The sequence below is a fragment of the Neoarius graeffei genome, chromosome 21 (assembly GCF_027579695.1).
Source record: "Neoarius graeffei isolate fNeoGra1 chromosome 21, fNeoGra1.pri, whole genome shotgun sequence".
Lineage (NCBI taxonomy): Eukaryota > Metazoa > Chordata > Actinopteri > Siluriformes > Ariidae > Neoarius > Neoarius graeffei.
Genome location: NC_083589.1, coordinates 54,650,859 through 54,666,083, shown reverse-complemented (window position 1 = coordinate 54,666,083; position 15,225 = coordinate 54,650,859). Strand labels below are relative to the sequence as shown.

Here is a 15,225-nt window from a genome sequence, read left to right as displayed (position 1 = left end):
CGGAAATGATTTTGTTGGACGTTTTGTGTTAAGTTTTTATTTCTCGAATTTGCAAAAAAAATCAAAATAAAAAAAATTATCTGTTTCTCAAAATCCAGTGAATATGGATAGAATAAAAACAGTTATTCCACTCAGTCTCATCGTACATGGCTTATAGACAACTTGGTGCTATGCACCTCGTTGGCTATCAGCTCATGTATGACTCGATTTTGTGGAATAACTGTTAAATATTCACGCCATCTGTCAGTGGTTTTACTGTTATAGCTAATCAGTGTAAATAACTCATCACAGTTAGCCGACTAGCTTGTTGCTGACAAAAGACAAACATAGAGGTGTCTATGTTTTATTCCCATTTTGTATTTCAGATTCCAAATTCTGACCTAAACTCAGCATAACGCAGCATAAACCTGTCTTGTAATTTGCCTTTTAAGGAAATAAGCAAACACTGTTTTGACTGTGGGCAGAGCTAATTTTCATGGCTGGCAAAATGTAAATAAATCTTTAAACTTAAACTGAAAAAACTAGCCAGAGGGCAATAATGCAAAGTAACAGATTTCCTAAATGTATTAATGAGAGTAGGATTATTACATATTGTGGCAGCAGGGGCATGGCCAAGCATCAGTCTGTGAATGGAGGGTGGAGTCAGGGAAGGTAAGTGGTGGAATCAGAAGCACTCTTCCGCGTCATCTCCTGGGTCGGAATCCCCAAAGAGATTCTGACTGATCAAGGCACTACGTTTATATGTCATGCACACTGCACGAACTGTATGGGTTACTGGGAATTAAGCCTATCGGCACCAGCATTTATCACCCACAAATGGATGGCTTAGTCGAACGGTTTAATCGCATGCTCAAAAACATAATTAGAAAATTTGTAAGCGAAGACGCACGCAACTGGGATAAATGGCTCAAGGCCCTGTTATTCGCAGTGCGAGAGGTCCTGCAAGCCTCCACGGGGTTCTCCCTGTTCGAATTATTATACGGGCATAGGCCGTGTGGCATTCTGGATGTGCTACGGGAAAATTGGGAGAAGGGACCTTCAACGAGTAAAAATGAAATTCAATACGTTATCGACCTGCGCGCCAAACTCCACAGACTCACACACCTAACCCAAGAGAATTTGCGGCAGGCCCAAGAACGTCAAGTCCGTCTATACGACAGGGGCATGCGCCTTAGGGAATTCACACTGGGAGATAAAGTACTCGTGTTGTTGCCCAAGTCGAGTTCCAAATTGATCGCCAGGTGGCAAGGACCCTTTGAGGTCACACAGCGAGTCGGGGATGTCGACTATGAGGTGAGGCAAACGGACAGGGGTGGGGTGTTACAGATTTACCACCTCAATCTACTAAAACTTTGGAACGAGGAGGTCCCCGTGGCGTTGGTGTCGGTGGTTCCGGAGAAGGCGGAGCTGGGGCTGGAGGTTCAAAAAAGAAAATTGACATCGCCCACCGCTCTGGTCCCCTGTGGAGACCATCTCTCCCCGACCCAGCTCACGGAGGTCGCCCAGTTGCAAACAGAATTTTCTGACGTGTTCTCGCCGCTGCCCGGCCACACCCACCTCATAGAACACCACATTGAAACGCCCCCGGGGGTAGTAGTATGCAGCCACCCTTACAGACTGCCTGAACACAAAAAAAAAGGTGGTTCGGGAAGAACTCGAGGCCATGCTCGAAATGGGCATCGTCGAGAAGTCCCACAGCAACTGGAGCAGCCTGGTGGTCTTGGTTCCCAAGGCTGACAGGTCGGTCCATTTCTCTGTGGACTATAGAAAAGTCAACGCGGTGTCTAAATTTGACGCATACCTAATGCCTCGTATTGACGAGTTGCTCGATCGACTAGGCATGGCTCGGTTTTATTCGACACTGTTGGAAGTACGGTATCTGGGTTTCCACTTGGGCAATGGGCAGGTGCGTCCCCAAATTAATAAGACAGCAGCGATTGCGGCCTGTCCGAGGCCCAAGACCAAAAAGGGGGTGAGACCGTTCCTGGGACTGGCTGGCTACTATCGTAGGTTTATACCTAATTATTTGGACATCACCAGCCCGCTGACTGATCTCACTAAAAAGGGAGCACCAGATCCGGTCCAGTGGACGGAGGAATGCCAGCAGGCTTTCTCTGAGGTAAAGGCTGCACTGTGTGTGGGGCCACTGTTACACTCCCCTGACTTTTCTCTCCCCTTTATTTTGCAGACGGACGTGTCGGACAGGGGGCTGGGGGCCGTTCTGTCCCAGGAGGTGGAGGAGGAGAACCGTCCAGTGCTGTACATCAGCAGGAAGCTGTTGGTGCATGAGGGCAGATACAGCACAATAGAAAAGGAGTGCCTCGCCATCAAGTGGGCGGTCCTCACCCTCTGCTACTACCTGCTGGGGCGCCCTTTCACCCTCTGTTCGGACCACACGCCCGTGCAGTGGCTCCACCGCATGAAGGATGCCAACGCACGGATCACCCGTTGGTATCTGGCACGCCAGCAGTTTAAGTTCGAGGTGGTCCACAGGCCGGGGACGCAGATGGTCGTGGCGGATTTCCTCTCCCCTCAAGGGGCGGGGGGGGGGGGGGGGGGGGGGGGAGTCAGCTACAGGCCGGATGGCTCCCCGGCCTGAGTCGGGCGGTGGGGGTATGTGGCAGCGGGGGCATGGCCAAGCGTCGGTCTGTGAATGGAGGGCGGAGTCAGGGAAGGTAAGTGGTGGAATCATTGCACCTGATGGGAATTAACCTATATTTGTGTGTCTTCCCCAGTGACAGCTCCCTTTAAAAGGAGAGAGGGAGCAGAGAAAGGGAGCTCTCTCCCCAACCAGAACACTTGTGTGTGCGCGCGTGTGTGGCTGGGAGAGTGTGAAAAGCTGAAAAGCTAAAAATAAAAAGTGTTTTTGAGAACTCGGTTCTGGCCTGCCATGCTTCTGTGCTCCACCCACCTGGTTAGATACTACACATATCTAGAAAGACTTCTAGAAATTATGAATTGTACCTTTAAGATGAAAACAATTATATTAGATGGATATATAATATTTTTTTCTCCATGATAGAGTAGTTTGGGTGTTGCTCTTGTGTGTATCACACTGTGTGTGTACAACTGGCAGACTGAATACATATTTTAGCTATACAAATACTGTGAGTTAGTGTGCGCGCGCACACGTGCGTGTGTGTGGCTTACGTGTAGCCAGTATTCCATGCACGCGGTAGCCCAACACAATGGCTGCCCTCTGCAGGTTAAGTCTGTTCAGCATGGCAGCAGTGGCCTGGGCCGAGAGCCTCTCTCCTGACCCCGCCTCCACAAAATACACCAGCTCGAGAGGGTTATCTGCCCCATCCAGGCGTGAAGCTTGTACAATCTAACACACAAACACGCAAATAAACAGAGATACAAACTGTAAGACGTCTCATTCATGTACACATGAGTGTGAGGACAGATTTCTGTGTGTGTGAACAAATATTCCTGTTTCTGAAGGATACCTACAGAAACCCACAAAAGGTCATGCATTATGTAAAACAACTTGAGATCACAAAAAAAAAGAAAAGAAATAATGCATGGCCTTTCTGGATTTCCAGAATTACCTGTACGCTGTTGTTGCCCACAGTGGTTGCTCGTCTCCAGCGACGCCCACCGCTGAATCCAAGCCCCTCCCCCACCAACACAGCCAGTCTCCTCTCCATTTTCACCTGGAACGTCCTCTCACTCACACGCTGATCTAACACACCCAGTAACACTGCAACACACACACACACACACACACACACACACAAACAGATGCAAGTATAAATATATCACTGGGTATCACACAAAAGAAGAAACATCTGAATGCTCAAAAAAACCAAAAGAAAACAGAACACCAAAAACAAATAACACGTCACAATAGCAGTGCAGCCAAATCTAATTAATCTGATCCATTCGTACCTGTCTTCACCCAGGACGACCGCAAATGATGAGATACATTCAGTTCCGGGTAATGAAAAGCTGAAGGAGAGAAGACAGGAAAATAAAAGAAAAATGAGAAGGAGAGATGAAAGGAGAAGAAAAGAAAAATGAGAAGAGATGAAAGCAGAACAGAAGAGATGGGAAGAGAAGAGAAGAATGACAAGAACAGAAGAAAAGAAAGGAAAATAAAAGAAAAATGAGGAGACAAGAGATGAGATGAAATGAGAATAAAAATGAGAAGAGAAGAAATGAGAGAAGAAAGGAAACAGAAAAATCAGAAGGAGAGAAGAGGAGATGAAAGGAGAAAAGAAGAAAAGACAAGAAAAATGAGAAGGAGAGAAGAGAAGGAATTAGAAGAAAGGGGAAAATAAAAGATGAAGGGGGAAGAAAGGAGAAGAAAAGAGGAGAAAATGAGAGGAAAGGAAAACATAAATGAGAAGGAGAGAACAGAAGAGATTAAAGGAGAATAAAGGAGAAGAGATGAATGGAGAAGAGAGGAAAAGAAAAATGAGGAGAGATGAGATAAAAGGAGATGAGAAGAAATTAACTGAATTAAATTGAACTGAAGAGAGCTATTTTAGATGTTAGAATGTACAGTGGTGCTTGAAAGTTTGTGAACCCTTTAGAATTTTCTATTTTTCTGCATAAATATGACCTAAAACATTATCAGATTTTCACACAAGTCCTAAAAGTAGATAAAGAGAACCCAGTTAAACAAATGAGACAAAAATATTATACTTTGTCATTTATTTATTGAGGAAAAGGATCCAATATTACATATATGTGAGTGGCAAAAGTATGTGAACCTTTGCTTTCAGTATCTGGTGTGACCCCCTTGTGCAGCAATAACTGCAACTAAACGTTTGTGGTAACTGTTGATCAGTCCTGCACACCGGCTTGGAGGAATTTTAGCTCATTCCTCTGTACAGAACAGCTTCAACTCTGGGATGTTGGTGGGTTTCCTCACATGAACTGCTCGCTTCAGGCCCTTCCACAACATTTAGATTGGATTAAGGTCAGGACTTTGTCTTGGCCATTCCAAAACATTAACTTTATTCTTCTTTAACCATTCTTTGGTAGAACGACTTGTGTGCTTAGGGTCGTTGTCTTGCTTGCATGACCCACCTTCTCTTGAGATTCAGTTCATGGACAGACGTCCTGACATTTTCCTTTAGAATTCACTGGTATAATTCAGAATTCATTTTTCCATCAATGATGGCAAGCTGTCCTGGCCCAGATGCAGCAAAACAGGCCCAAACCATGATACTACCACCACCATGTTTCACAGACAGGATAAGGTTCTTATGCTGGAATGCAGTGTTTTCCTTTCTCCAAACATAACGCTTCTCATTTAAACCAAAATTTTCTATTTTGGTCTCATCCGTCCACAAAACATTTTTCCAATAGCCTTCTGGCTTGTCCACATGATCTTTAGCAAACTGCAGATGAGCAGCAATGTTCTTTTTGGAGAGCAGTGGCTTTCTCCTTGCAACCCTGCCATGCACACCATTGTTGTTCAGTGTTCTCCTGATGGTGGACGCATGAACATTAGCCAATGTGAGAGAGGCCTTCAGTTGCTTAGAAGTTACCCTGAGGTCCTTTGTAACCTTGCCAACTATTACACGCCTTGCTCTTGGAGTGATCTTTGTTGGTCAACCACTCCTGGGGAGGGTAACGATGGTCTTGAATTTCCTCCATTTGTACACAATCTGTTTGATTGTGGATTGGTGGAGTCCAAACTCTTTAGAGATGGTTTTACAACCTTTTCCATCCTGATGAGCATCAACAACGCTTTTTCTGAGGTCCTCAGAAATCTCCTTTGTGTGTGCCATGATACACTTCCACAAACATGTGTTGTGAAGATCAGACTTTGATAGATCCCTATTCTTTAAATAAAACAGGGTGCCCACTCACACCTGATTGTCATCCCATTGATTGAAAACACCTGACTCTAATTTCACCTTCAAATTAACTGCTAATCCTAGAGGTTCACATACTTTTGCCACTCACAGATCTGTAATATTGGATCATTTTCCTCAATAAATAAATGACCAAGTATAATATTTTTGTCTCATTTGTTTAACTGGGTTCTCTTTATTTACTTTTAGGACTTGTGTGAAAACCTGATGTTGTTTTAGGTCATATTTATGCAGAAATATAGAAAATTCTAAAGGGTTCACAAACTTTCAAGCACCACTGTATATACCATGTGTGTGTGTGTATACACACTCACGCTCTGCAATCTGCACTGCAGGAAACCCCAAGTAGAAGCTGAACTCCACCACATGCAGTTGTCTCAGGTGAGCACTGACGTCGGCGCCCCTGATGTAGCCGTGAGAGTCGCGGATGGCGAACGTGATGTCCACTGGAGTTTTTTGCTGCTTCTGGCCTTTTGCCAAACTGATGGTGATGTTCAAGATCTGCACCAGAAGATAACACACCATCATCAGTGAGATATCTTCATCTAACCTGGGCACATTTTAAATTAGTGATGGAATATAACGCACGATACACACATGTACAGTGAAGTTTCTGTTCTCCTGCAGTCTCTTGCACACTTCTGAATAAGCCATGAGGAGCCCCCTCTCCACACGCTCACTGAAGCTGCACACACGCACGTCCACGTGGCTCGGCACAAACTGCAAAACTGGACACAAACGCATACATTCTTACTGCACCTATACAAGAAGGAAAACAACTCCAGAATTATTGGCACTGAATAGAAATGAATACACTACCGTTCAAAAGTTTGGGGTCACTTTGAAATGTCCTTATTTTTGAAAGAAAAGCACTGTTCTTTTCAACGAAGATCACTTCAAACTAATCAGAAATCCACTCTATACATTGCTAATGTGGTAAATGACTATTCTAGCTGCAAATGTCTGGTTTTTGGTGCAATATCTCCATAGGTGTATAGAGGCCCATTTCCAGCAACTCTCACTCCAGTGTTCTAATGGTACAATGTGTTTGCTCATTGCCTCAGAAGGCTAATGGATGATTAGAAAACCCTTGTACAATCATGTTAGCACAGCTGAAAACAGTTGAGCTCTTTAGAGAAGCTATAAAACTGACCTTCCTTTGAGCAGATTGAGTTTCTGGAGCATCACATTTGTGGGGTCAATTAAATGCTCAAAATGGCCAGAAAAATGTCTCGACTATATTTTCTATTCATTTTACAACTTATGGTGGGAAATAAAAGTGTGACTTTTCATGGAAAGCACAAAATTGTCTGGGTGACCCCAAACTTCTGAATGGTAGTGTATATAAAATGAATAACACAGGCAACATAACACAGTTTGATTTGAACACAATTCTTTTCAACCTTTTTTTTTTTTTCAGGAAATACTGGTTTTAAAATTTCCGCACCCCTCCAACAGCATTGAAAATGTGTAGTTACTTGTGCATTTGTCTCCTTTGTGCTTAATTTTTTTTTTCTCATGTAGAAAGCAAGCTGCTTACATCTCTATGAACATGAATTTCTGGAATATCTGGAGAATAAGTTCAAACTAATAAAGATTTTTTTCACAGATCACACTTTAATTAGGTTTATTTGACTTCTTTTAGGAGTGTAAATACTTTTGCCCTTTTTTAAGCAAATATCACATTCTGAGAAAAGGTTTTCCAGAGAATAATTTATATTTAAGAAAATGTATGAATGTTCACCTAACGTTTGGGTATTTGAGCAACGTTTCATATGCCGACAAAATCAACGCATGTGATGTTTATTTTATGCAATAATCTGTGCTCATTTTCTTGGTGTGCCAATAATCCTGGAGTGGATTATAGAAGCTTTTGCTAGACAAGTCGCCTCATGCATTTTATTTCACAGCTTTTCAGCTTGCTCATAAGATGACTACAGCGTAGCCTTCTGGCAGCTGGCATTCAGCCATGGTTTTTCCAACATACTGTCTCTGCATGTCTTTGTTTGACGCTGCATGATTTCTGCTTGGTTGAGGAAGCTACAGCACCTGCGGAAGCACAAGAAGCTGTATTTTTTAATCCTGGAAAATATGGTAGTTACCTGAGTGGACCTGATTGATGTATTCAGGTACGGGGTATATGGGTGTAACAGTGAGGATGGTGGAGGACGAGGTGCTGCGTGTTGATTGGCGGAGGATGTTGATGATAGACACAGCAGTGTATATGAGTGGGCCAGACACGACCCGGAAAACAAAATTGGGCGGAGCTTTAAGGACCTGAAAAACACACAGATAGAGGTCATCAATCTAAGTGTAAAAGCTTGATTTCTAACCTCTTTTGTACCCCGATATCTAGAAAGTCGGGGTGCAAACAAGATCGGGACACACACACACAAAAAAAAAACATCTTTGAGACCAATCAATGATTTTGTTTCAAAGGAGTTGGCAAGAACAAAATCCAACATCGAGACAAATCCAAGTGCAAATACCAACGAGTCCAAGACAATAGAAAAATGTCTCAAGTCCAGAGTCAAGTCCAGGACCAGACTCGGGTACTACAGCCTTGTAAGATCAATACTGTCTAATAGCAGGACTAGCTGAGAACAAGTCAAGACTGAGCCTAAAGGGGGATGAAGCATAGTCAAGTTTGAGGCCAAACGAAAGCGAGACTGAGTCAAGATCGAGACTGAAACCTTGACTTCATCTAGTTGCCTTCATTTGGGCATGGCACCAACGATTATGCTATGTTTTCTGGAATAAGGAATTACTTCTTGCTAGCTCATCCAGCCAACAGACGATGAGTTTATGCCATCATGTGTTGTCCATCTGGCATCGTCCATATTTCATGAAAATCGCTTCTTCTCTCTCAATTCTTCACCAATTTTTATTCTTTTTGTCAGGAAGGTAGATCCACCTGGGGTGCATATAGCTTCTACCCAAATTTGCATAATTGCAACTGATAACGAAGATATGGAGTAATTAAGCCCTAACAAGCAGTTTCCACACAAATCGCTTCTTCTCCCTCAATTCTTCACTGATTTTGATTCTTTCTGGCATGAAGGTAGGGGTACCTAGCGTGCATATAACTTCTACCCAGATTTGCTTAATTACAATTATTAACAAAGTTATGGAGGACTAATTAAGCCTTAATGAGCAGTTCAACAAAAATCACTTCTTCTCTGTCAATTCCTCGCCATTTTGGATTCTTTCTGGCAAATTGGTTGGTATTCCTAGGGTGGATATAGCTTCTGTATATAGCTTGTACTGTATATAGTGTATATAGCTTGCAACATTTATTGCACAAGGTGGCCCACTTTAGATCATTCCTTCTGGACTAGACGGGGCCGGAGTGAGCTATGCTGTCATTGACGGTCTCGTTAATATTTTATGAATACTAAATGAAAAGAAAAAACAAACATTATTTTGCCAAACTCTTGGTCAAGCCCAAGACCATACTGAGCAAGACCAGTTTCCAAGACTGAGACATTTCCAAGAACAAATGCCAGTAAATCTGAGAAAAGTCCAAGTCAATACAGAAAATATCTTGAGATTAGACTCCAGTCCTACAGCCTGAGTACAAACCTTTTCCATCAGCTGCACATACATTCCTTAGATAAATGCATCTGGCAAGTGTATATGAGTAAATACAGTATAAATATAAAATAGTCAAAGTGAAATGGACCTACCTGCAGCTCTACTGTCCGGTTGAGCTCCCATCTCAAAATCTCCTTCACATGAGCTTTTGCAAATGCCACCGAGGTTGTACTTGGCATGCCTGCAGTTTCAGGGATCAGAGGTCAATAAGAGGTTGAAATTCCTCCAATCACTTCAGGCGACTATAGAGAATTAGTGGTGTTAAAGCTACTATAAATGATGCTGCTCACCTCCAACAGGAAGTTCTGTTCTACACAAGCAGCAGATGACTGATTTCTGACCAAGGAAACTAGCTATGCCTACAGTACACTACACTGACTGAAGCATTGGTGTGGGAAGAAAGTTTTTAGTATGATAAATTGCTCAAACCTACACATGATGAGTTTTCAATTAGCAAAGCCTACTCTTATATGAGCTGCATGTGCAAGCATAAATTATTTGACAGCCATAGAGGATCACTTCCCGTCATCTATTGGTCTGCCGTCCTATTTAAGTCTCAGTCTCACCTCATAAGTATGAGCATACTTAATCAGGTCAACAAAATTAGCAGTGTCTGCCATGTCATGCTAAAAAAAAAAACATCTTAGCTGCTAATTAGCTAGCTAAATTTCACTGAAGAAAGTAGCTAGAACTATAAATAAACCAAAAATTCTGAAACAAAACACAAAATCATCGAACACAACTTTATACTTACAATTAATTTCCAACAATTACCAATTACAAAGATTACAATATCAAGCTATACTAGTTGCATAAAACTGTTAACGATTAGGTTACTGATCACTATTGCAAAACCGGACACTCTACAAGTTTGACTGGCACCGTTATGTCATTACGTTAGGGATGTCAGTCATGTTCAATGATTAGTACTTGGTTACAAGATTCGGCCCCTTTGAGAGGTCTCCCAATCATGATATGGAGAAGCCATGCTTCTGGGCAAGACAACTAAGGAGCACATTGTTCAATAAATGGTCAGATATCTTATTGATGCAAAACCAACCTGCACACACAATCTGACTCCCACTAAAGCCATGCAGCTGGGTGACCCAAAATGACGCATTAAAAGCCTGTGGTCCAATAAGCATTAATCTGAAGCTCCCATTAAAACCCAATGTACTCTAATCTGCCATAGAATCCCAGTGAAACCATGCTTCAGTGGAGTTGCATGGGCGGTGCTTCCATGGGCTACAAAGGAGATTTTAACACAGGCTTCACTGTCTGCTGACAAAAGTTTGTGTTAAACAAATATTCTAAAATATTGAATTTTTGATATATAGGCTAATATAGACATTTCTACATTTAAGAGACACATATTTCCATATTTTAATGAAATCTCAAGAAAGGCAGGTTTCCTCATATAACCTTAAAGTAATTGTGTGCTTGCTGTTAATTATAGTACAGTATATAACTAATAAGCTGGCCAAAGAAAAAGACAGCATCTTTAACCACCATGCACCTTTGGCACAACAACGGTACCTTTCTGCATCAAAAAAAAAAATATATAGACTCACCCACTCTGACCAGGTACATGTCTTGCTTAGTGATGTTGCAGACATATTGCCGGGGTGCAATGGAAAGAGGGATTCTAGGAGCAGGGGGTATTGGTTTGGTGGACACAGTGGTTGTTGTAGTTGTAGTGGTAGTTGTGGCTCTGGTAGGTGGCTGCGGTTTGTGAGCAGAAGGGATTTTAACTGTTACAGCCTGGATGACTGGACCCCGTGGGACAACTGGTGGGGCTGAGGGTTGCTCACTACCTGTCTTAGTGTCTGGTAAAGCTGGATAAGGAGACTCCTTCCCTGGGTAAGAAGGTACTTCAGCAGGTTGCTGATGCTCTGTAGGAGAAATTCTGTGTATAGTTGGTTTTTGTGGAGGGGTGGGGGTAACTCCAGGTATGGGATGAGGTGTATCCACTTGGTCTATTACTGTCCGAGGGTCCACACCCAGAGAAGGGGCAAGTGTGTGCGTGGAACCTGAAGGTTGTGTGTGGGTTGCTGTAGGAGTGATATGAGGGGGAGTCAGGTGTGTCTGGTTACGAGCAGCACTAGCATTCTCTTTGGCCAGTAGCGTGTTGTAGTACTCCATACTGTTCATATCAGGAAGCAGCATTTCAGTGGGCTCAATAGGGTACATTTCTGCCCAGTCAAAATCCAGATCATCCTGGGGAGTATTGGGGACATGGGGGAGGCGGGGATCAAAGGGGTGGGCAGTCCTTAGGCTAGTTCCATATCCAAGAGTTACACTTGGGAGGAGATGCCTAGAGGAGAGGGTTAGAACGGGCCGGGATGGAAAGTCGGTGTCGTAGCGGACTCCAGCGTTGTCGTCCTCAGATTCATACAAGTCATATCCATGTGTGGGAAGGGTGGTGACCAGAGAAAAGTCCTCCCCATCAGAGCCCATGAAGGTTAAAGTCTCCAGGTAATCCCCAGAACCCCAGTCCACTTCTGTAGACTGAGCAGGGTCCAAGTCTTCATGTGTGAGCAAAGTAGGAGGAGCTGGTGTAGGTGGGCTGTGACCATGAAGAGGAGGCATCTGACTTGGTGTGAGAAGGTCCGGTGGGCGTAGCAGCAGGTGAATGCCATGGGCACTATCACCTAGGTTACCTGACCCACCATCAGCACCTAGGGATGGGGTGGGAGCTATGCTGGATGCATTGCTATGGCGAACAGGGTGTGCAGGATGCTTGGCATCTGATGATGTATGAACTTTGTGTCTGGGGTTTTCTGAGTATTGCGATAAGGATAATGAAGCTTGTTGTAAGCCTGCATGTGTCGGGAAGAAACCAAAGTCCCGTTTGGTTAGACTGGATGGGAGTTTCTCTGAGAAATCAAAGAAAGAAACAAGCATGGTACATAAATTAAACAGAGTAGAATTTGTCAATATGCCCAAAGTAATCCAATTAAATGTGTCACACAGTCACTGTCCACACTGGTTCCTAAAGTACTCCTTGTAAAGCTAAGAGTAATCTTGTAGCTTGAACAGTTTCTAATTGAAGAACTTTCTTAAGTAAGGGCACCTTACTTGCACCTCAGATGGTTGTACAAACTACAGGATTCTTGTTGACCTCCCATAATTTATGGAACCCGTGACAGCTCAAATCCACGCCAACTATTCCACATGGGATCTTTAGAGGGTTGTTGCTTTCTAAAGAGGTTATACTTTGCATAGTTTCTGAAATACCCCCCCCCAGTAGGTTCTACATAAAACCTTTAAGGGTTACTTCAAAGAGGTTCTTGAGTACACTTTTATGGCCAATAAGATTTTTCATTAGCCTTTTACCAAGGTATTATAAAAGGTTTTATTCTCTTAAAGGCATTAAGTGGGATCCACCAGAGATCCACATGTAATGGAAAGGAAACAGTTGCTGAGAAACATATTAAATGATCAGATATTCAAGGGTTCAGTGGTTCCTGAAATGGAATAGAAGGATTTGTGTCCTTCATTCATTTTTACTAAGTGTTTTGGTTACAGTCATGGTGGATTATTAACCTATCCTGGGAACACTGGGGGCAAGGCAGAATACACTCTGGACGACAACTAGGGGCAAGTTATGGTCTCCAATGGAGGCCTCCAAGAGAGGTGTGAGGAAACTGGAGAATCCATGTGAATATGGTGAGAACATACAAAACTCCACACAGACAGTAACCCCCAAGCACGGGATCAATCTGCAGACCCTGGAGCTGCAATGCATTTTTGCTACCCACTGTACAGCAATGCTACCCTTGTGACAAAAAATGAAAAGCATAAAGTCCAGAGCCAATCCATGAAACTCTAGTAATTCATTCATAATCGGATAGGTTGAAGTCAGGAATAACGCAACCGGCAATCTGGTGTATGCTGTCCAATGCAGCAAGGAATGCTCAGACCTGTACATTGGTGAAACCAACCAACCACTAAACAAATGTACAGCCCAACACAGGAGGGCCAACTCTTCAGGCCAAGACTCTGCTGTCTGTCTACACCTAAAGGAGAAGGCATACTCCTTTGAGGACAGCAATGTACACATTTTGGACAAGGAAGACAGATGGTTTGAAAGAGGAGTAAAGGAAGCCATCTATTACCCCTTTTCCACCAAATCAGTTCCAGGGCTGGTTCAGGGCCAGTGCTGGTGCTGGTTCACAACTCATTCAACTTGCGAGCCAGCTGAGAACCAGTTTGCTTTTCCATAGCTCGGGGTGCTAAGGGGAGCCATGTCATTATGTCACTGTATACGTCAGTTACGTCGCTGCATTTGCATAAACCTTGGTGCGAACATCGAAGCAACAATAACACAGAGAAGAAGCAGCAGCAGCAACAACAACAATAATGGATGACTCCTGCTTTACTGCATCCATGATATCTCGCCGCTTATTTAAAAATGGCGTCCTTTCGCGGTCTTGTTGTTTGTCTTAACAACTCCACCCCTCCGCTGATGTAAGCGGTTCTTTCCTCTGGCCCAGAAAAGAGCTGGTGCTAGCCTGGAACTGGTTTTTCTGGCTCCAGAGCCAGTTCTTTGTCAGTGGAAACAGAAAACCTGGTTCCAAACTAAGCACTGGCCCTGAACCAGCCCTGGAACTGATTTGGTGGAAAAGGGGCATATGTGAAATTGGAAAAACCATCCCTCAACAGAGGAGGAGGTCTGTGACACCACCTATCCCCCACTTATAATGCTGTCCTTTCATCCCTACCCAGGAGATTCCACACCTAATGGCCCTTTTCCACTACCCTTTTTCAGCTCACTTCAGCCCAACACGGCTCGCGTTTCGACTACCTCAGAGCGGCGCAACTGGGCTCGCTTCAGCCTTACTCAGCACCCAAAACTCGCACGGTTTTGGAGTGGGGCTGAAGTGAGCCAAACCGAGCCGAGTGGGGTTAGGGGCGTGAGGAGACACTCCCCTGTGCACTGATTGGTGAGGAGTGTCCTCACATGCCCACACACGCCCCGCGAGCACGCTGGGATCTGTAAACACCGTAAACCCGGAAGAAGAATAATTACGAATTACGAGAATTTCTGAAGCCTTATGCGCCTCGCCTCATCTATACGCTCTTGCCAGTATCTGTTGGCGTTGTCGGTGACAACAAGCCACAGCACCAAGACCAGCAACACTAATGACTCCATGTCCTCCATGTTTATTGTTTACTATCCGGGTCGTGAGACTACCGCTTAAAAGGTCACTGATGTCACTGTTTGCGCCGCCTAACGACATCACGTGACGTCCACCCACTTTCGCTAACTCCACCCAATGTGTCCACCCACTTCCAGCCAGCACGGTTCAACGCGGTTGTAGTCGAAATGCAACTCCAACAGCCCCACTCAGCTCGACTCAGCCCAACTCAGCATGGCACGGCTCAGCCCAACTCAGCCGCGTTGGTAGTGGAAAAGCGGCATTAACCTCCAAGAACAACGATTATTCACAAATGGCCTCATATGACTCCAGCAACTCTAATGACCCCAAAAGACTGTCGTTACAACAGAATGAAGCACTAATGAAGTTGACTCCAAAGACTATCACACCCTGGAGCATTAAAGAAACTATGACATCAGTGGCCTTGAGAACAACTCCACAGAGGTTAAATACCTGGGTACTCACACCAGCTGGTCAGACTCACCCAGTCTAGTCAGACAAGCTGATGAAGTGAACTGATGAAGCCTCTTGGATGAGAGGTGAAACATCTTCAAAGACTTAAAACCAAGTCCAGTTGCATTCGATTCAATTTCATTGAGACATTCATAATTATGTTAAAACCTAGACCAGCACTTCTG

General features: G+C 43.9%; 1 protein-coding gene across 1 annotated transcript in view; it reads right to left on the bottom strand.

The window, feature by feature from the left end:
* Positions 1 to 15,225, bottom strand: part of si:dkeyp-27e10.3 (UPF0606 protein KIAA1549) — a 70,189-nt gene that overhangs the window by 38,428 nt on the left and 16,536 nt on the right. Inside the window, exons 2-9 of the mRNA XM_060903351.1 lie at positions 10,997 to 12,301; positions 9,518 to 9,606; positions 7,934 to 8,108; positions 6,429 to 6,559; positions 6,146 to 6,332; positions 3,892 to 3,951; positions 3,552 to 3,703; positions 3,151 to 3,328 (exon numbers count right to left, since the gene is read on the bottom strand). Of these exons, the coding sequence (XP_060759334.1) occupies positions 3,151 to 3,328; positions 3,552 to 3,703; positions 3,892 to 3,951; positions 6,146 to 6,332; positions 6,429 to 6,559; positions 7,934 to 8,108; positions 9,518 to 9,606; positions 10,997 to 12,301 (2,277 nt within the window). The remainder of the gene's footprint in view (positions 1 to 3,150; positions 3,329 to 3,551; positions 3,704 to 3,891; positions 3,952 to 6,145; positions 6,333 to 6,428; positions 6,560 to 7,933; positions 8,109 to 9,517; positions 9,607 to 10,996; positions 12,302 to 15,225) is intronic.